Source organism: Pectinophora gossypiella, chromosome 6 (assembly GCF_024362695.1).
Source record: "Pectinophora gossypiella chromosome 6, ilPecGoss1.1, whole genome shotgun sequence".
NCBI lineage: Eukaryota > Metazoa > Arthropoda > Insecta > Lepidoptera > Gelechiidae > Pectinophora > Pectinophora gossypiella.
Window position 1 is genome coordinate 12,397,670 of NC_065409.1, and position 21,575 is coordinate 12,419,244.

Consider the following 21,575-nt stretch of genomic DNA (forward strand, 5'->3'; position numbering starts at 1 on the left):
ATTGAGCATACTCCACCAAGCTGCTCCATTGCGGGGTGGAGGAGTTTTACAGCCAATAATCCGTACCCACGGTTTAACGTGCCTTCCGAAGCACGGATTAACAGCCCCCGTCTTAGTCGATCTCTATCCACTGCTCTCATTAAGGATTCGATTCCAGATGGGGACATTGTCGAAATTAGGTACTTTATGGAGCTGTCCTTTGTTTGGTAAGGAAAGGAAGTCACCTAATTGTCCGAAAAAGTAACTAGTGTCCGTGAAATTGTAATCAATTGTGTAGATTCCATTGTGCACAGCAGTGAAGGAAAACCTCGTGAGGAAACCCATACTCCCGAGAAATGCGTTTCGGAGGTATGTGACCTAACCTGTAGTGGGTTGGTATTCTCTTCGCGGGTTGGAAGGTCAAACGGACAGTCGCTTCTGTAAAAAACCGGACCTGTAAAATCTTCAGGTTAGGTAAGCGGACCCTGTGAAAACGGGATAACGCTGCTATGAAGGTGGTGTAAATTCCACTGTTTTTATACTTTTAGCAAATAAGTAGAAGAAAAAAGCAAATAAGTATTAGGTAACGGTGTTTGACAATACATAAATTCTTCAAAAACTCGCAATGCGTCGTGTAAGAATTTCCGTATATATTTTGGCAAGGTTGTCCAGTATAATGACATTGTTAATTGTATTGTTATTTACATATTTTCTGTTTTGGAATGTCGTGTATAATCGATTATAACAGGCGTGGGCATCGGTCCGAGGAATGGCCCGGCTCAAGTGTGATACAAATAACCTCTGATGGCGTATAACTGATGTTTAGACTAGTATTGTTTTGAGTGAGGAGACTAATGGGTGTGCTCGACATATTTCTTGCGTTTTCAACTCAATATACGCAAGGGCAGTGCTGGGAGCTGTACGGAGGGATTTTTGAAAGAAAAAGAAAGATTTATTACCTCCGGACACCACATACACAGACAGACAGGTACATTACATTCAACACAGGACAATGTTGTTGTTGTTTTTGTAATGTTCGAGTTTTTAATGTTTGATTCTTTTTTGTTTTTTGCAGTGATAACCCTGTTCGGAGAACGCGTGACTTAATCGTAGTGTCCTTAGTTCGTTTCCCAGTTCGGTTTCTAAACCATTGAATTGGGCTTCATGAGTTTGAACTCATGTTTGAATCATTGATTGGTATTACGAGGTTTCCAGGAATCGTGTCCGGTTAATGGCAATGGGCTCGCTCCATATTACATGGGACTTCAATATAGCTGGCAAGGATGTACACCTTTGTCTACCCCTTCGGAGATACAGATGTAAATGCTGTTGTTGAGTTTTTATCCGTTCAAATAAATCCGTCGCTGCTCGGTACCGTTTTATAGGAATTTCCGCTTGCCGCTTCGGAACGTCCCCGGAATCTGTGTGTATGCAGCTTAACACCGTTGAGAAAACGGCGCACGAGGCATCTGGATATTTTGTAATCATTCGAAGCCGTCGTGTCGCTGAGTCAAAATATTGGTATTATATTGCAAGTAACTGTGTGTGTTTCGGGTGCTTTCTACTAGTTTCTGAATGCGTCATAGCTAGATATTTTACTTAGACTCCTTGCCACGAAGTCCGTGGCTTGCAATGGAGCTAAAAGACAATTCATAATAATGCTATGGCGATACTGTGACGTCACGTGAGTTCTTTCTTGGCGGAGACCTATACTTACATATAAATCCTGCCACAATGTAGGTATGGGGCATTGGTGTCAATTCTGGGAAATACTTCATAAATGCAGTACCTGTTTGTCAAAATCGGTAACACTATTTAGTTATTTTGATTTCCCTATAGTTCCCTATGAACTGAAATCGTAACATATAGTTACTTTCGTATTTATAATATGGATTTTGATTGTGTTAAGGTCAAGTGTAGGTTGATTTATAGCTGATGTATTAAATGTCACTAAAAAACTTTTCTATCACATTTCGAAGTCCATCTTCTACATCTCCGGTTGATTAAGAGGAGGCCAGTGCCTGGCAGTGGGACGTGTCTAGTTATTAAATAACTTGTAATGTACGTATACCTACGATAATGTAAAAGATGTGTTGCTGTTGCAGTTTCTGTCATTTCTTCTCCTCAGCCATAACAGCGAGCTTCAACAAGTTTTTCTATGATTTTTCGTGGAATAAATGATTATGATTTCTGTTATATTTATAATTATATAAGAATAAAACACAAAATATAAACAAAATATTTATTGCTTTTATCCAACTTGATTTGCACTTTATCTTACAGACTAGGCAACATTACAATATTTTATTATTTCAGTTAGGTAAAGCGTTTTGATCACAAGGCCAACTGGGGGTTAAACAGGCGACATTCAGACAATTCATCTAAGAAAGCACCATTGCTATTTGACATTAGTTGTCATTGCGCACTTACTTTTACATGCGCAATGAATGAGGATAAAAACTCCAAGCTCAAATGTAGGCAGGCAGCACTGTTGAGTGCTCCTAAATTATGACAGTTCCCCATAATATTTGAGTAAACAAATTGTTTTGGTTATATGTTTACACTATAACCCTTTGCGCAGCGTTTTGCTGCAAAATCATAGTGTTATAAATTCCCTAAAGATCGGAAAGAATAAAACTTATGTCCGATCTAAAGTGAGCGACGCCTGATGGGAGAAATAGGCAGTTTTTATCCTCACTGTTTCAATGTGGCCTTCTTAAACTAAACACATAATCATATTATGCGTTTGATTACTATTTATTACATTATGTCAGTTATTATTCACTTTCTTATGTATGATATAAATCACCAAACTGCCCGTGAGCAATGCACCGCCCCTGTAATAATACGACAAAATAATCCCTAATACAGTACAATACAAAAACGCTTTATTGCACATATAAACACAACACTAAAAACAATTACAAATGTGACAAGAGAAGCACAATCGGTGGCCTTATTGCTAAATAGCAATTACTACTGGCAATTTTTATTACTATAGCAATTATTAATATTATAAATGTTATTCAGTGTAGCAGCCAATTAGCTTAATTTGCCGTTTGATTAACAGCCTAGCCTTTTAACTGAACGGCGCCGTTCAACAAGATGAAAAGCTTCTTATAGAAATATTCTTTCAGGCACAGCTTGTACATTAACCACATTACAAATAAAAAAGAAAACCAGGGTTGAACGTGGGTTTAAGTTTTTGACAGCCAAGCAAAATTGAATCCAATTTATCATACAATTCGACTGAACTTTGCTTGGCTGTCAAATACTTAAACCCACGTTCATCCCTGGTTTATTTTTTATTTGTAAGGTGGTAAATATTTAGTTGTCACTTTTAATGATTCACGCACTTTATATTTTTTGTTATTTTTTTTATTTATTATTTAATCACCGTAGACCTCGTATAACTAGAACATCACCGATTGAGAAATTGGTCGGCGTACTGCGGAACGGAAGGCGATTGGGGCAACCACCGTTCTACACGCCCTATCTATGGAGTAATGGCGATTACTCCTTCCACAAGAGCGCAGCTCTTAAATAAAGAGAGAGACACTTCGGATGTCACTCGTAGGATCTGTCTGCTGCTTTTTCATTTTTTTTCTCTATAAAGATCTAAGAACGTGGCTGCGAAAGTTCGCGGGGATTGGAAATCTGTTATTCGAGCCCTATAGCCCAACAGGGGATAAAAAGATTAGAAGAAGGAGTACGATACGACCTATAGGTATTATAGATGAGATATATATAGATGAGATATATACATACCACCATATAGCCATTCTTCCAGCCACTGAATGCCTGTACACGCTGTATTTTGATATCCTGTAGTCGCGACTGTCTCTAAACTGTTTGAGGATATTGTTTACCCTGAAAAAAAAAACATTTTTTTGGCGAGTTTTTTTTATATATTTTTATTACTTATAGCCAAATGTATGTGGAGGAAGTAAAAGAAGTGTGACAGGATAGAATTTCATAGTCTCTGCTTACGCCGGTGGGAAAAAGGCGTGAGTATAAATTCACTCACTCACTTCTCTTGCTTCCTCTATATTCATCAATTGTCATACTCTATGGAAAGTACCTGCTTATGGCGTTTACCTACAAGTATACTATACATATAACTATGTTTAACTATATATGTATACCCTAAGTTGTTTATAGTTGAAACATATATAACTATGTTTATATCATCACATCACAGGAGGAAATAACACTAGCAGTCATCATGTTATCGAGTGAAGGTTAAAGTTTTGAGAGACGATAATAAATTAGTAGGTATACCTATTTCCTACGGAAAATGATGGAAAATTTCCATGTGATGTTCTGTAGAAAAACAATATGCTTCGGTGCCAGTTTGTCTGGCTGTGACAGGCGATTATCGCAGTATTTTATTTACTATTTTCTAGGCATAGAACTGTTTAAAAACACCATAAGAATTGGCCCGTTTTCAATACTTACGCGTAATGTGAACTAGCAGCTATGAGCGCAGTCCGACTTCCATAAGGCTTGATGTCTATGGAACCGAAGGCCGCTAGTACCGACGAGACCTAACAACATAACATATGGATAATGGGGTAGGCAGACCTATAAGTAATCAGACACCTAAATTTCCAAGGAAATGATGAACGTATGGAAAAGGTGATCAGCTATCGTCTATATAATAAATAGTGCATGATGTCAGAAAGTACAATATCTTTCTGTCGGTTTTAGCAATGTGCCTGAGAAGCAACAAAACGCGGTCTATGTTTTTTTTATTATAATGGTTTATCATGCGAATTCGTTTCGGTGGTATGTGACCTAACATGTATTGGGTTGGTTTGCCGTTCGCGGGTTGGAAGATCAGACAGGCAGTCGCTTCTGTACCGGACCTGTCAAATCTTCAAGTTAGGTAAGCGAACCCCGTCAAAATGGGATAAGGGAGCAAGGGTCCATCATGCTAGAAGAGGACACAAAAAGATCAATGTGACATCTTTTGGCATTACTCGCCCATTGTGCCTCTATCTATAGCCACCGCAGTATTCTATCGCCTAATGAAACATAGCGTCCAACATCTCGCTGGGATAATTGTATTTATATCTAACCTTAAATTAACCTTGACAGTGGCATGAAAAATGACTCGTCGTACATGAGAATTCATTCGGTTGGGAAAAACTTTGTGGATTTAAAAATAAAGTTTCCACTTTGCGACACTTGGGCATTATCAATCTGTTTTAACTAGCAACGGGGGATATGTGCAGGATGAGTGCGGGTGTGTGTCTGTGTGTGTGTGAGGGTGTGTGTGTGTGGGGCTGGCACGCGGCCAATTGTCACCTGCCGGCTGCGTGTTTGACGCACTGTGTCCGACAGTTGTACGCTACATACACACAGTCATAAAGAGCATTTTTCAAAGGGACAAGCTAAACTCTCATTAATTTATTTATTTATTTATTTATTTATTTATTTATTTATTTTATTTAAGGAAAACCAACAGTTATAAAATACAGAAAGTAGACAAAAAACATAACAGTTGAAAACTAATTACAGGTTTCCACTGATAATCTTAAACTAGTAAAAATGATATTAGAGAGTTGTGCACAGGCAAATTAAAGTTAAAATAAAGAACATAAAAAGAAGATTAGGCATCAAAAAACCTTTGACTGAGTAATCTCCTCGCCGCTGCAAAACCGGTGTTAAACAAGTCAAGATCAACTTCTTTACAAAGTTTATTGAAATTATTACACGCTCGCCATACATAGGTGTTCTGTCTATAGTTTGTTGAGGCCGAAGGCAGAGAAAGGGGTTGGTGGAACCTGAGGGTCCTGTTAGGGACTCTGATGGAGATTTGCGATAGAAGTTCTGAGCAGTCTATTGAATTACAAGCAACTTTTAGCAAAAATATCAGATCGGCAATTTCTCGACGTTTCATCAGTGGAAGAAGGTGATGTTTTCTACACTGGTCGTAGTAACCAGCAGACTCATAGCGGTCGTTACTACGATAACATAAGTAGCGAACAAACTTTTTCTGTATACTTTCGATACGATCAACGTAAGTTGCGTATCTGGGGTTCCAAATTTGAGACGCATACTCCAGGTTACTGCGAACTAAAGAGCAATACAAAATTTTAAATGTTTTAATTTGCGTGAACTCCTTACAGCTACGTTTAACAAATCCAAGTGCTTTAGATGCCTTAGCCACAATGTTATCAATGTGGCTCTCAAATAATAGCTTGGAGTCATGAATGACTCCGAGATCGCGCACGGTAGACTGTCTTAGAAGAATTTTGTCTTTAATCTTATAACTATGCAATATTAAGTTGCGTTTACGACTGAAAGTCACAACACTGCATTTGGTAGGATTGAGATCTAATTGATTTAAACAACAGTACTCCTCCAAACGTACGAGATCAGCTAGTTAAATCATCAGCTAGCTAGCTAATTTAAATAAACAATTCTCCGTACGTTTCCGTTATGTTTGACTGAAGTTGTCTCGTCTTTCATAAACATTAGCTAGTGAAATATTTGAACTGTTACTTCATAGCTGTTATTTTATGAAATATAATATCTACTTTTATACCTAAAAACCGGGCCATAAAACGTTCAACCGCAAAGAATGTTACGTTAATATCGGTACACGGTCTTGTCGGTGTAGCATTCTTCATGCTACTTTTTAGAGAACAAAAGGGCAGTGGTTTCCCTCTTGCATTCCGCCCCGCAGTACTCTGTCTGACGCGAGTGGGATGGCGCCCAGAGTAGTCTATTTCAAAGCCAAACTAAGTCTCCAATGCAGTTATCAGTGCTTACTGCGTCTCGGAAAGTACTTGAAGTCCGTTCGTAAAATGAATTGAACTATGTGGTAAATGTCATCCAAACCGGTCCATCGGTTTAGGCGTGAAAAGGTAACAAATAGAATTACTTTTACCGTTAGTCTATCGGGTATTTTCGGTGATGTATTTCTCGTAGCGCACCCAGCCGTTGCGCACCCGCGGTGTATTTTATTGAAAGATATCGCACTAGGCTACTACGTCATAGGTGCTCAACGAGGAATAAAATACTAACATAAAATTCGTTCCTCGTAGCGCACCTGCTAAAAATGATATTATTTGCTAGGTGCGCTACGAGGAATAGGCTGGGTGCGCAAAGCGCGGGTGCGCAACAGATGGGTGCGCTACGAGGAATACATCTTTTCGGTTAAGGATATTCGATTTTTAAATAAAAGAACTATAAAAGTAAAATACAAGTACGTAGGTAATTGATGCGACTTCTTATAAGAGTAATATATGTAAAATTGTAGTGTAGGTAAGTAATCGCACGATGACTACTGTAGACGACAGGTCGACATGGCAATTCTCTAGTGACGGGACGTTTTCAATATCGATATATTTTTATTATGTATGTAACAAAATGTGAATAAAATAATACCACGTTTTCATTTAAGTTAATATTTATTCATCTGAATAATCTAACGTCGTAATCGTATCGATTGACAGAAAATTTGTAACAATATTTTTTCCGTTCAATGTCACAATTTTCTAACACTTTTCTAGCTAGTTCTCGAGCTTGAGAGTGAATTATTGGTTTTTTTGCTTGAACACGCGACGAAGATGCAACCGTAGCCATTTTTAAAACACAATAGTAATAAATTATGTGAGCGAGATTATAATCGATAAACGCGGTCGATGCGGACTCGTGCGACACTAAGACTAAGACGCCGCGGGGACTGTGCGGGTGTGCGGGGCGACCCCGACTCCGCGGCTCACCTCATGCCCCGATTGCCATGTCGACCTGTCGTCAACATTAGCTAACAATAGAAAAAATAAACAATGCAGAGGCTGCGTGTTCGGCCGGGTAGAAACAAAAACCTATCATAACGTGTCTCATTTAGACTTAATTTCGAAATTATCCGAGACTTTTATTCTATATTGCACATAAAAAAAATACTTAGAAATATAACAGAAATGAGCTCCGTAACATCCCTGATTTAAAGGTAGATAGTGTGTATTGCCCGGAACTCTGTGTCGCGCTGGCGGCTAGTTGGAATACGTCGTTCAAATAGCTCTTTAGAGCGAGGTGACAATTATTACAACCATAACTGCGCTCCTAACATATGGCAGCTAAATTTGGCTCCGAGGATTGAGAAAACGCGGATGGACCCATGTTTACAATATCAATAGAAATAGCATTGTTTCGCTTATGTAACGTGTTTTGGGTCCAGTTCTTGTGTAGGTTAGGTACACTTTGTAATAGAGATTGTTCACTATGTACGTGAAGGTTACTGTAAGTATAAGTACACCCCGGAAACTTTATACAAAAGTCTTTATAGTATTGATTACGATTCAAAATTTCTTAATTTTAACTGTAAAACTTTCAAGAAATCTAGTGGTAATTTAAAATTAGATAGGACGTCGAGAAACTCTATATTATACTATTTTAAACCTATTGAACATGAAACTGTCAAACCAAAACTAAAAAAGACACTTTTAGATTATTTTCCTGTGATAGCTCGCACTGACAAGATAGAGTCAAATAAAACAAAAGCCTCAGAACAAGAAACTAGTAATCATCTTTTTCGTTAATAAATTAAGAATATTACATCAGAACATAGCGGGTTTATGTAATAAAATTGACTCTATAGAGTTAGCTCTGCATGAGCTGTCGGTCAATAACAAGGAGGTTGATATATTATGTTTCAGCGAAACTAACCTTGTAAGTAATAAAGAAAGCAATGTGAAACTAAATGGATTTAAGCTGGCTTCAACCTATTGTAGAGATAAGTCAAGAGGGGGTACTTGCATTCTGATTAAAAAGATGATGAACAGTAATAGATTGTGTTTTCCTCCGGGCTTAGTTGCGCCATTTTATTTTGAATGTTGTGGTATCGAGTTACACAATTTGAATGTAATTATCTGTTGCATCTACAGAATACCGACGCAAACTAAAGCTCACGTTGGTACGTTTCTATACAAACTTGATAAACTTTTGTATTATCTTACAAATAAATTTAGCCGGAAAAAAATTATAATATGCGGTGATTGGAACATTAATATTTTAACGGAAACAATATCTACAAGGAATCTTTTGAGCGTTTTACAAAACTACAATTTTAATATACACATAACATCCCCTACTAGATTGAAATCATGTATAGATCAGTTCGCAAGTAATATAAATCAGGTTGAGTCCGACATTCATTATCTTTGCCTATCTGATCATGAAACTGCTCAATCTATTGCAATTAAAACGAAGAAAATGCAATATAATCGTACTTATTTTGAACACAAGAGAGACTACTCGAAGGATAACATACGGAAATTCTGTGAGTGCATTTCAGCACTATCTTTCAGTGATATATATGATTCGGAAAGAGTAGTGCCTGCTTTCAATATTTTTTTTGAAACATTTTGCCTGTTTTATAATTTATGTTTTCCTGTTATTAAAGTTAAAATTTGTCTTCGACCCAAAAGATTAAAATGGTTGACAAAGGGAATTAAGAAGTCCTCTAAAACAAAGCGCCACTTAAACTTACAATACAAATTTCAAAATAATAATAAGTCGAATGCAAAGAATAAACTTAGACGGTACAATAACATATTTAAAAAATGTGTTGATGTGGCCCAAAAACTTTTAAACAATAGGTATATAAATAGAAACAAAAATAAATGTTTAGCTACGTGGAATGTTATCTCATCTACTCTCTGTGATAATATTTATAAGAATGAAATTGATACATTAATTTTTAATAATATAAAATATACAAATCCTAATGATATATCAAATATTTTCAATGATTATTTTATTAATTTAACGAATAATCCTCATGCAACTAATAATCAGATCTATAGTAGCCCTGTTATTGACAATAATCCCTACTCTATATTTTTAAAACCTACTAATGACATTGAAATTTTAAAAATAATTAGATTGTTACGTAATAGCAAAGCAAGTGGTCATGACGAAATAACTACAGAGGTGCTGAAGCACTGTGCTAGTTATATATGTCGGCCTCTCTGTCATATAATCAATTTGTCGTTTTCAGAAGGAATATTTCCAGAACAACTACAGTTATCCATCATTAAACCTCTTTTTAAGGGCGGAAATAAGTCAGAGCCGAATAATTATAGACCCATAAGTTTACTTCCTATATTAGCCAAAATATTTGAAAAAGCTATGCTTATCAGGTTGAATGATTTTTTAAATAAACATAATGTACTAGTTGAGGAGCAATTTGGCTTTCGCAAAGGAAGCTCCACTACGCTTGCGTGTTTTAACTTGGTAAGACATGTAACAGAAAGTATTAACAATGGCTCATCAATTGTGGCAGTCTTCTTAGACATGAGCAAGGCGTTTGACTTTGTCAATCACACGAAGTTGCTGACGAAATTGCATCGTTATGGTATCAGAGGAAAAGCTTATGAGTGGCTAAATAGCTATTTAACATGTAGGAAACAATACACGGAAATTACGAAAATAACGAAAAGAAATAATGTTTTGACAAAAGAAAAATTTAGATCTGATTTAGCTTTGAATAAAACTGGTGTTCCGCAAGGAAGTATACTCGGCCCATTATTGTTTCTCTTATATATTAATGATCTACCAGCTGCTACTATTCATAAATGTATTTTATTTGCCGATGACACCACTATTTTAATAAAATGTGTCAGAAAAGACAAATATGAACAAATTATTAATGACGCTTTACAGGACATCGCTAAATGGATGGAATGCAACGATCTTTGCCTTAATTTAAATAAAACTAAAATAATGCAGTTCCGTTCTTATAATACCCAACCATTGTCACTAGACATTGAAGTTGATGGTTCTGCATTAGGTTTCACAAATGATTTTAAAGGGTATAGCGAGGTAAGGAAGACGAAATGGCCCCCATGGCCCATGACGGAATTATCATTTGTATTGGTATTGGCACTCTAAAAGAATACGAAATGTAAGGTCGTTGACCCCTGACCTTGACCTGTCTTTGAGATATTCGAGAAAGTTCGTACGCGCGCCGAGTTTTTTCAAAATTTTTTTTCCGAAAAACTATAAAAGCTAGAAGGATGGGACCAATTGCGTATAATTAGGGATACTTTGAAAAATATTCTGTATTTTTTTCAGAGTTCTGGTGAAATGACAACTGTGCAAAATAATTAAACAAAATATAAATATATTTCTTTAGTACTGTTCTATTATGTTTACCGCACCAAAAAAAATATATAATACTCTTTGATTTATATACTTACACCACACAAAAACTGATCAAAATCAAAGAGGCGCTTCTTGAGTAATTATGAATTTACTTAGTGTGCGTACGGCTGGTAGGAACTAATTAAAGAGGTCGTTTTTAGATTAATTATTATAATTACATGTTAAACAGAATTTTAATCATCATCATCACTATTTTCATTTATTACAACATTGATTGCATCATTTGAAAATATTTTCGACAGAATTTCAGCAGGACGTAAAATGCGAGATAGATATCTCGCATGAGCTAAATAATATAATTATTACACTTGCGATATATGAAAATCGACTTGCGAAAATCGTATTTTGGGCAAAAGAAAACCCATTTATGCAAACTGTTTACAATCTGTACTACGAACGGGTTTATAGTTGATTTTGCTGGGCCAATTTATGGTACGGAAAATGATGCCACTATTATGAAGAAAGTGCTACAGGATGCTAAACTTAAAACTCTAGTTCGTAGTACAAATTGTAAACGGTTTGCATAAATGGGTTTTCTTTTGCCCAAAATACGATTTTCGCAAGTCGATTTTCATATGCCGCAAGTGTAATAATTATATTACTTAGCTCATGCGAGATATCTATCTCGCATTTTACGTCCTGCTGAAATTCTGTCGAAAATATTTTCAAATGATGCAGTCAATGTTGTAATAAATGAAAACAGTGATGATGATGATTAAAATTATGTTTAACATGTAATTATAATAATTAATCTAAAAACGACCTCTTTAATTAGTTCCTACCAGCCGTACGCACACTAAGTAAATTCATAATTACTCAAGAAGCGCCTCTTTGATTTTAATCAGTTTTTGTGTGGTGTAAGTATATAAATCAAAGAGTATTATATATTTTTTTTGGCGCGGTAAACATAATAGAACAGTACTAAAAAAATATATTTATATTTTGTTTAATTATTTTGCACAGTTGTCATTTCACCAGAACTCTGAAAAAAATTCAGAATATTTTTCAAAGTATCCCTAATTATACGCAATTGGTCCCATCCTTCTAGCTTTTATAGTTTTTCGGAAAAAAAATTTTGAAAAAACTCGGCGCGCGTACGAACTTTCTCGAATATCTCAAAGACAGGTCAAGGTCAGGGGTCAACGACCTTACATTTCGTATTCTTTTAGAGTGCCAATACCAGTACAAATGATAATTCCGTCATGGGCCATGGGGGCCATTTCGTCTTCCTTACCTCGCTATACCCTTTCTAGGAATGAATATAGACTGCTATTTGAATTGGAAAAGTCACGTAGATTCTGTTTGTCAGAGACTGGACCGGTTTGTTTACGCTCTTAGAAGACTAAGAAGGACGGTTTCAACTGAGGCAGCCCTAACAGCTTACCACGGATACGTTTCTTCTTTACTAAGTTATGGCCTCTTAATGTGGGGCAATTCTGTCGATGCATGTAGAGCTTTAGGGGTGCAGAAAAAGTGCATGCGTGCTATAAATAATGCTTGGTCCCTGGATAGTTGCAAACCTCTGTTTCAGAAATGTAACGTGTTGCCCTTACCTTGCATGTACATAAAAGATGCCTGCATTTTTGTAAAATCACAAAACCATTATTTCAAAAAATGTAGTGAAGTAAGTACAAGACAACTTAGAAGACAATACGCGAACGTACTATACCAGCCTCCTTGTCGTGCGTATATTTATAAAAAAAATGTTTATAACATGTGTGTCATAATTTTTAACAATTTACCTGAAAATTTAAAGGAATTAAATATGATAGAATTTAAGCATGATTTAACGAAATGGTTATTACATATGTGTTTTTATAGTGTCAACGAATTCTTTAACTATAGGAATAAGTCTTAATAATAATATAATTAGGTATATGTATAAATATTTGCACACCTGCTTGCAGGTTGAATACATGCACTGTTTTACTTAGAATAAGATCTTTAACTTTGTGTTCTTGCAAATAAATGATTGATTGATTGATTGATTGATTGATTGATTGATTGATTGATTGATTTACTGTGTGCCACTTTACGTTGCGAGTGAGACAGACAGTCTGCTTGCGTTCTCCCTTACTTCTCAGTGGCTTACAGCCATTTAAACTAAAGTAAGACCCAGGAGGGCAAAAGAGGGCGGCTCAAAGAGACCTGGCGACGCTCGGCATGTAATGGGAGCAAGCTACAGAGGCAAAAGTTCGCGAAGAGCAGAAATCTGTTATTCGAGCCCTACATCCCATCAGGAGATAAAACAATTAGAAGGAGAAGAAGATCCAGGAAGGGTTTAGTTTTTTTTTGTTTTCCCCGAAGGGCAAGGCAAAGGGAACTATGCCCATACAGCCATGTCTTATGTATTTTTTTTTCTTGATGATGATTCATGAAATGATGAAAGATGATGACGATGGATGATGAAGCCTAAGCCCCCACCCTTGGAGCAGCACTCCGAACCCCAAACGAATTACCTCAAAAGTTTGCATAAACTTTTGAGTTATAAAGCGGCTTGTTGGCACGAAGCGAAAATAGATAGGTAATAATAATAATAATAAAAAAGTTTATTCAAGTAAAATCTACGACACACATATACATTTACAACATGAAGTTAATACACACATTACACAGTACAGTTTTAGGTACAGTTTGTTTATTGAATATTCCGATATAATAACACTATAGCGAATGTTTACCGACTAACTTAATGCGATCATTAATCATAAACCACCACTTCGTATTATTTTTTTAGATTATTCAATGAAGAAAGCAACTCCCGTTCCCGCCAAAAAGTCGAAGGGGCTTAGATAAATACTGATCGACACCCGATATGAGTTGGTGCGGGCCGGACAGTTACCGTTCATACGTAGTAGGTATTATTTTTTATCTATGGCGAAAATAACCGATTAGATTGTAACTAAAATAGGCTACATGACACCTTAGTGAAAAGAGATACATTTTTCTAAAAAAAAAGAAAAGAAATGGTCAAACGTCGTACGCGGGTTTTTCTTCGAACACCGGAAGTTAATGTCATTACAGTGACCGCAAAAATTACATATATTATTATATTCACATGAAATATACAAAGGGCTAGGAACGTTTTCAGAAGAACGTAATGTTATTATGAGTAAATAGTTGCCATTGTGCGCACGCGTCAATCACTCGCGACCTTACCGGCCAGTCAGACAGTTACATTGTATGAATTACAAACATTTTGGAGGAATATTGTTTAATATTCTTTATGTTTTTTGCTGTAGAAAGAAAATATTTCGAGTATAGAGTTACATTAAAAATAAATGAACCAAAAAGTGCATTTTGGAAACATAGACATATACAATCAAAAAATTATTAATTCTAATATTAGATTTAATACACAAATATGTTAAACTTATTATTTTATTTCATAGACAATTTTTTTATCTAATCAAATGAGATTCGTTTTGAAATATTTGTTGCATTTGGTAATTTATCTAGCCTATTTAATGGTGAATAGAGCTGTTGATCCTTTGATCGTCAAGTAATATTTTGGTGACATGTGGCTCTGCCCACCCCTATATGAATTACGGGTATGAGTTATCCATGTCTGAGGTGTGTTATCTATTATCTGCAGTAAAGGCGCAAAAGTTGTGTAAAAGAGAGCTTTATTACATTAAACTTAGGCAGATAGGATCAGACTGTAAAATGGAACAATTCAATGGAACAATTCAATGGAACAATTCAATGGAACAATTCAATGGAACAATTCAATGGAACAATTCAATGGAACAATAAACTACTTGACAGTTTTCGGATAAGTATTTTAAAAAATGCAAACGCTTATTTTATACCTATTAAAGTATTTTATTTTCTCGAAAAAGCTTATTTTTTCTTCATCAATTTCAAATTTCGCGCGAAAGCGGTTGGTCACGTGACATTTTGCCCAGTGACGTCACATTTCAATAAACAAAGAAACTGCTTACGTCTCACTTCAAGTGACTTGAAGCCTGACAATATAGTTGTTTATTAATTGGTGACATGTGGCGGTAAACGCGCTCGGTCTGCGATTGTTGAAGTTAAGCAACTTTCGCAAAGGCTGGTCATAGGATGGGTGACCACAAAAAAAAAAGTTTTCATCTCGAGCTCCTCCGTGCTTCGGAAGGCACGTTAAGCCGTTGGTCCCGGCTGCATTAGCAGTCGTTAATAACCATCAATCCGCACTGGGCCCGCGTGATGGTTTAAGGCCCGATCTCCCTATTCATCCATAGGGAAGGCCCGTGCCTCAGCAGTGGGGACGTTGATGATGATGATGATGATGATAATGACGTCACACGTAGCTCAATCATAGCCACCCGTGCTTCGGGTATTGCAATACACTGATAAAAAAATCGCATTCTCATTGTTTTATTTGTATATTTTATTTGTAAAAATAAAATATTTAAAAATTATTTTAATAAAAAATAAATTAATGGATAATTATTGATAAATAATAAACTACCCACATATTTAATATTTTATTGTTACAACTGTCAAGTAGCCACAAGTAGATGGACGTCATATCAAAAATCAGCTAGTGTCCGTATTACTAAAGAGTTTTTAAAACATTACCTTTCCGATGTTAAATCGTTCATTGAGACACTTGAGGTGAAGCAAGTCGGGTCTATGACTGGGAGGGTCGTCGCCCACTAGGTTCTGGAACAAACACAACCTCAGGAAACATCGTGCAATTTGGCTTCTTTAAGATCACGGAGGAAGGTTAACGGCCTCCGTGGTCCGTGGTTGAGTGTTGGGCTCAAGATCCGGAGGTCCCGGGATCGAATCCCGGTGGGGACATATCACAAAAATCACTTAGTGATCCTTAGTTTGATTAGGACATAACAGGCTGATCACCTGATTGTCCGAAAGTAAGATGATCCGTGCTTCGGAACGCACGTTAAGCCGGTCCCAGTTACTACTAACTTACTGATGTAAGTGAGTAATTGTTACATGAACCATGTAAGGGGCCTTTGGCGGCTCAATAGTAACCCTGACAGGGTTACTCATGTAACGACTACTTACTCAGTAAGTAGTAACCGGGACCAATGGACCAGGGTTGACGAGGTTGGTTATTCACCTCACAACCCACACGATAGAAGACGGAGAAAGAACATAAGCTCACGATTATATGGTCGTAACGCCGACAGTCCCTTTAAAATCCAAACTCCATTGTTTTACAATTGTTTCTGGAAACCTCGGCTTTACGAGGATAAATGCTTCGTAAGCCACGTTAAGCTGTTGGTTTCGGGTACTACGTACTGCGGGCCTAGCACCGTAAGCACGCGACTCTTTCTCGCCGCGACAAAGATCGTCTGTCTCTTTCTGTGCAGTACTGTGAGAGTGACGGGTGTCGTATGTCGAGGCGAGAAAGAGTCACGCGCTTACGGTGCTAAGCACGCTGATGTTAGTATGTAGTCGTTACATGAGCGATGTTGGGTGCCATCCGGTTATGCAGCTCACAACCCACACGAGAAACGAAGAAGTGTTGCATGTGGCATTCTGTGGCAACGGACGTGGTTACCCTATCACTAATAATAATAAGAATCTTTATTTCGCACCACAACTCAACATAAGGAAATATGACAATATAAGTAGATGACAATGGCAAATACATACATATATACATAAACTCACGCCCGTAATCCCTAATGGGGTGGGCAGAGCCACAAGTAATCAAAGACAACTTGCAGCCACTGTTGATACGAAGTCCAAAGATGGATAACAATGGCAAATATAAAACTATTAACTAAATGTTCAGCTGTGGCAGACTGGTGCCCGAGCTAGGCAGTGAGCCTGTGTTACAGGTCACCAGGCCTCCACCCCTGACCGCGTCATGTAACACGGTTTAGTGCATACAATTGATAACATTCGCATGTACATTGTGATAGATGTCCAACCATTTTAAAGTGCGAAAACAATATTATGATAAGAAAATAAGAAATATACGTAGTTAAAAATAATAATAATATTAAATAAGAGAATTAAATAAGTAAAAGAAAAAAAATATATAAAAAGAAATGTATGAGTGTGTGTGTGTGCGTGTGTCACTCACCATGTAAGGCACGGCTCCCCGTATGATGTTGACCTTGTTGGAGTAGTGCGCCAGCGCCGCAAGTTTCTCCGTAGGCCCCACCGGCCGGAACTTGCCTATGTTCTCGCAGGCCGCCCAGTGACCCAGACGGATAAAACAGTAGCCTGCAATTATTAGATCTTTATGACTCACTTTTGAATTTTAGTTTTACGAACTACTTGTTTCCCGCGACTTCGTTCGCATGAAACCCTACTATTAAAAATATTCAAATTTCATACAATCTTTGCCACTCCAGTTTATCTCCTTAGGGGTTAATTTTCGCAAAATCCCGTCTTAAAAGGAATCCCCATGCAAAATTTGAGACTACTAGCCCTTGTAGTTTTCGAGATTTCGTAATGAGTGAGTCAGTCAGTAATCTTTCGTTTTTATATTACACAGGGTATTAGTGTCATTGTAACGAAAACTTTGAGGGATGATTCACACTATGATTCTAAAAAAAACACTATTAGTAAATTTCACTTAACATCAACTCAGAATCTTGATCTGAACCATCCCCCTCAGTATTCGTTACGATGTAACCAACACCCTGTATAGAGGACGTAACAATGAGTACGACGTTTGACCACGTTTATTGATGACGTCACCGTTTTGTATTTTCGTACAAATGCCATATTGTGGTGACCAACCAAACGCGGGATGAGTTCGGGGTGGCGAACAGAGCATAGTACCCCGCTAGTCACATTTTGGTAGTGTGACTAGGGATCGACGATCCACTAGTGTCATGTTGGAAGTTGTATATATGCGTCTCGCTATGTAAACTTCAATATCGCGTTTCACGACTGCATTATTGAATGTGGCGCCATCTGTTGCATGGGGGCGGAACTAGCTGGCCAACTAAATGATCCGCTTTGACGTTTCGAAAAAAGCATTTCATTTGACTAGGTATCTATTAGCCTATTATTACCAGAACAATACGAGTCCCAGCCAGCTTCATGATACGACTGGTTGACATCAAAGGGCGTGCTCAGTCTTATTAGGTTGACACCATGCTGCAACTTCTTGCATTTCCCCTCCGAGAAAAATTCGTACAAACTGAAAAGTAAAGCATATTATTATCATCAGGTTGTTAGGTTAGGTATTATTAGGTTTAATACGATCTACTCTGAACCGGCGTGCGTGTATGAAGCGATTGATGAATGTGGAGGAAGCAAGAGAAGTGTGTCAGGACCGAAGCAAATGGAATTCTATAGTCTCTGCTTACCCCAGTGGGAAATAGGCGTGAGTTTATGTATGTATTATTATTATCAATGTTAACAATTAATATTATCGCTTCCATTGATTTTCAACTGTAATAGAATAGGTATACTGTAATGTGAATAGGCAATTAATGAACGTAAAAAGTGGTATGTATAAGGATTATATTTCCTAATTGAAAAAGGAAGTTTTCTGTCCAGTGCTAGTATTGTGTTCAAGTAGTTATTTAAAATTAATGCATAGATTTGATAACGTCCACTTTGAGGGCTTCACTCAAACATTATGGTATGGGGGATACTCTTATAATATAACTAAATATTGTCTAATATGTTTTGTGTATATTTAGCTATTTTCACTAAGAAATAACTAAATGTAAAGCCCTTTTGCCCGCAAACCCAGTCCGTCTTACAGAATAAAAATAAAAAATAAAATACTTACTCTTGTAGTGCATTTGATTTCCAAACTTCATCAAAGGTTAATTTTTTGCTCATTTCATGCGATATATGCTTGGTATCGAAAATGATTGGGAATATTTCATTTATATTCTTTTTGAATGTTGAATATTTTTTAGGTAAAGGTCCTATGAATTGGTTATGCATTAGGACAACATCTAGGAATATATTGTGGCCTATAATAGGTTTGTGGTAGGATGCTAGTAAGGAGATTATTTGGGAGAATCCAAGCAGGTGATGCATCAAGTTTTCTTCCAGTATCGCCACAGGTGCGCTGTTAGCTCCCTCTACATATTTATCTCTGTATATTAAAACCTGGAAAGAGAAAAAGAAAGAATGCTATAAAATTACAGACAACTAGTGTAATTAGCTCCTTTTTTTATTTAAATACAGAATCATTTTAAGGTAATTCTTATCTGCGCATAATCTGTCTGTTGCAAAAGTATATACAATGCAATATTTGAATTTAGTATTTATGTTAAAAATAAAATTTATGTTATTTATGAAAATCACAATTTATAGCGATAACTTATTTATTATTTATTTATTCATTACTTATAAAAAAGCAATTGTATACTTTCATAAATATGGAGCAGGTAAGTGTTTCATTTCTTTAAAACCATACCCAAGACACTATGTTAGTATACATACTTATAATTAGAAAAGCCTTGCTAGCTAGTGAATTACCTTGTGACTATTACCTAAGCTATCTGTGGTGAGGACGTCTGGGAAACGCGCACGCACTTCGTTATGCACTATATACCGAAGAAGTGGGTTCTCTATGTCCAGGTACAGTGTCCCTTCCTTACTTGTTGCTAGCCATCTGCAATGTATCGACAGAGATAAGATTTTATTATGTTTTACACTGTTTGTTTACAGAATTCTAATGTGAGATTACATTTTACTATTATTTTTTAGGAAACATGTGTAACTAGGAGAACATACCAGAACATAAGAGTGTTAAATGTTTTCATCAAATCCTTTAAGGACTCCATTACCAATTATACCAAGTTGTCTTCCCCCAACCACACTACCATGGTTGCATTCAGTACCACAACTCTGTAACTATTTTATGTTGTATGAAATATTTAATTATTTTTGCACCTTGTTCATAATAATTTGTGGATTTACCACTATAGGCCTGTACCCAGCAGTGGGACGTATATAGGCTATTTATGTTTATGTTTTGTATAGAATTAAATGTGTACTTACTTTGCCACTTCAGAACAATATTGCTGTAGAAGTTTCTCATCTGTCATTTCAAGAGTACGAAGTAAATAGTTAGAACCTTCTTTCAGCATCTTACGAACTTTCGCTTCTTCAGCCTTACTCAGGTATGGAAGACCTTCATATGTGAACTGGACCACAAGAAGAATTGCTTGCATTAAAATCAAATTCATATCAAAAAAACATGCTAAAGATCTATTTAGAAATATTCATTATTTTACATAAATCAAATACTTTTTCTAAAGTTTTAAGGGATTGTCTTTTAGTCTTAAATACCTTGTTAAAGTCAAAGTTGTGTCGACAGAGAAAATTGAGTGTGGATGCTTGGAAAATGAAAGACTGGTCAATATCCCCAACCACTTGTGGACAGAGATGGAATGTGTAGCCGGTGGCCACATATGTATCGTGGTCCCGATCATACTGGAAGAAAGTCAGTCCGACTTGAGTCATAATCATCTTGGACACTTCATTCTTGATTCGATCATATCTCTCTTCATTTGTGTCAAATAATCTGGAATTTGTAAAATGTGTGTTTTTAGTAAGAACATCATCATCTGCATGGATGTGGTAACCGCAATTAGATTAAGATTTCACAAAGACCTTTTCGGCCTAGACTAGAGTGTAGGCCTAGAGGTCGAAAAGGAAATGCAATGTCATTTTCATGTGTGACATTTAATTTTGATGTTATTGTTATTTTATATTATTTACATTCTGTACAAATTATGTAAGTAGGAACAGCTTTAAAATAATACGAATAAGTAAAGTCCTCAGTACATTTAAAACAATTCGCAAAATATGTTGGATCTTTAGCGGTCTAAAAGTAAACACAAGAACCTAACCTAACCATCAAAAATATTTATTTTATTGGTAACTGTGGTTTTCCTAAATTAAAATTTAATGTTTACCTGTGTTTGAAACATTCTCCCGCTATTATAGCTGTAAATTCCGCATCAAAACTGGCAAAACATGATTTTTTTAAGTCTTTGGTTATGTTGTCAAACTGTTCGTTGAAATTTTTCCTCGTTATCTCCATTTTAGATTTTAAATTGGGTATAGATTAATTTGTGTAAATAATAATTTATCATAGAATTTGTGCGAATTTTACGAGATATTCTCTTTTTCATTATAATATGAACCAAATTTATACGAAAGAAACGTCAAAATACTACTGCAAAGCAAGTAGTAGATTTTTCGTTCAGGAATATTAATGTCTCTGTCAAGTCTCTGTGGTTTTAAGTACCTACTTTAAGCTTTTTAGCTTGGGTTTAAAAATACTGTTTTAATTTCTGACTTCACTGTTTATCCGTCTGAGGTCTCTAATAAAGGCTTAAACCACTTGGGTGAACATCCATCCTCGATTAACTCCCGCCGAAAACTCGTTTAGAAATGAGATTTCGAATTCTGGTTTCGGGTTTTCAGCGGGAATTTTAAAGTTTCGTCTGCAAAGCAGAAGTGGT

At 36.4% G+C, this 21,575-nt stretch overlaps 1 protein-coding gene and 1 long non-coding RNA gene across 2 annotated transcripts; one reads left to right on the forward strand and one right to left on the reverse strand.

Moving 5' to 3' along the window:
- The first annotated feature begins 740 nt into the window (after positions 1-740).
- LOC126367876 (uncharacterized) lies at positions 741-2,220 on the forward strand. The gene is made up of 2 exons (XR_007566517.1): positions 741-967; positions 1,055-2,220. It is a non-coding gene; the product is annotated as an uncharacterized LOC126367876 (long non-coding RNA).
- LOC126367786 (pre-piRNA 3'-exonuclease trimmer-like) lies at positions 2,208-21,298 on the reverse strand. The gene is made up of 11 exons (XM_050011526.1): positions 21,024-21,298; positions 20,395-20,629; positions 20,104-20,249; positions 19,579-19,714; positions 18,878-19,206; positions 18,150-18,277; positions 17,207-17,349; positions 15,727-15,810; positions 4,438-4,526; positions 3,748-3,849; positions 2,208-2,816 (listed from the first exon to the last, which is right to left on the reverse strand). Exons 1-11 carry the CDS (start codon positions 21,149-21,151, stop codon positions 2,750-2,752), a joined length of 1,587 nt encoding a protein of 528 aa, XP_049867483.1. The 5' UTR covers positions 21,152-21,298; the 3' UTR covers positions 2,208-2,749.
- Between the last annotated feature and the right edge of the window lie 277 nt (positions 21,299-21,575).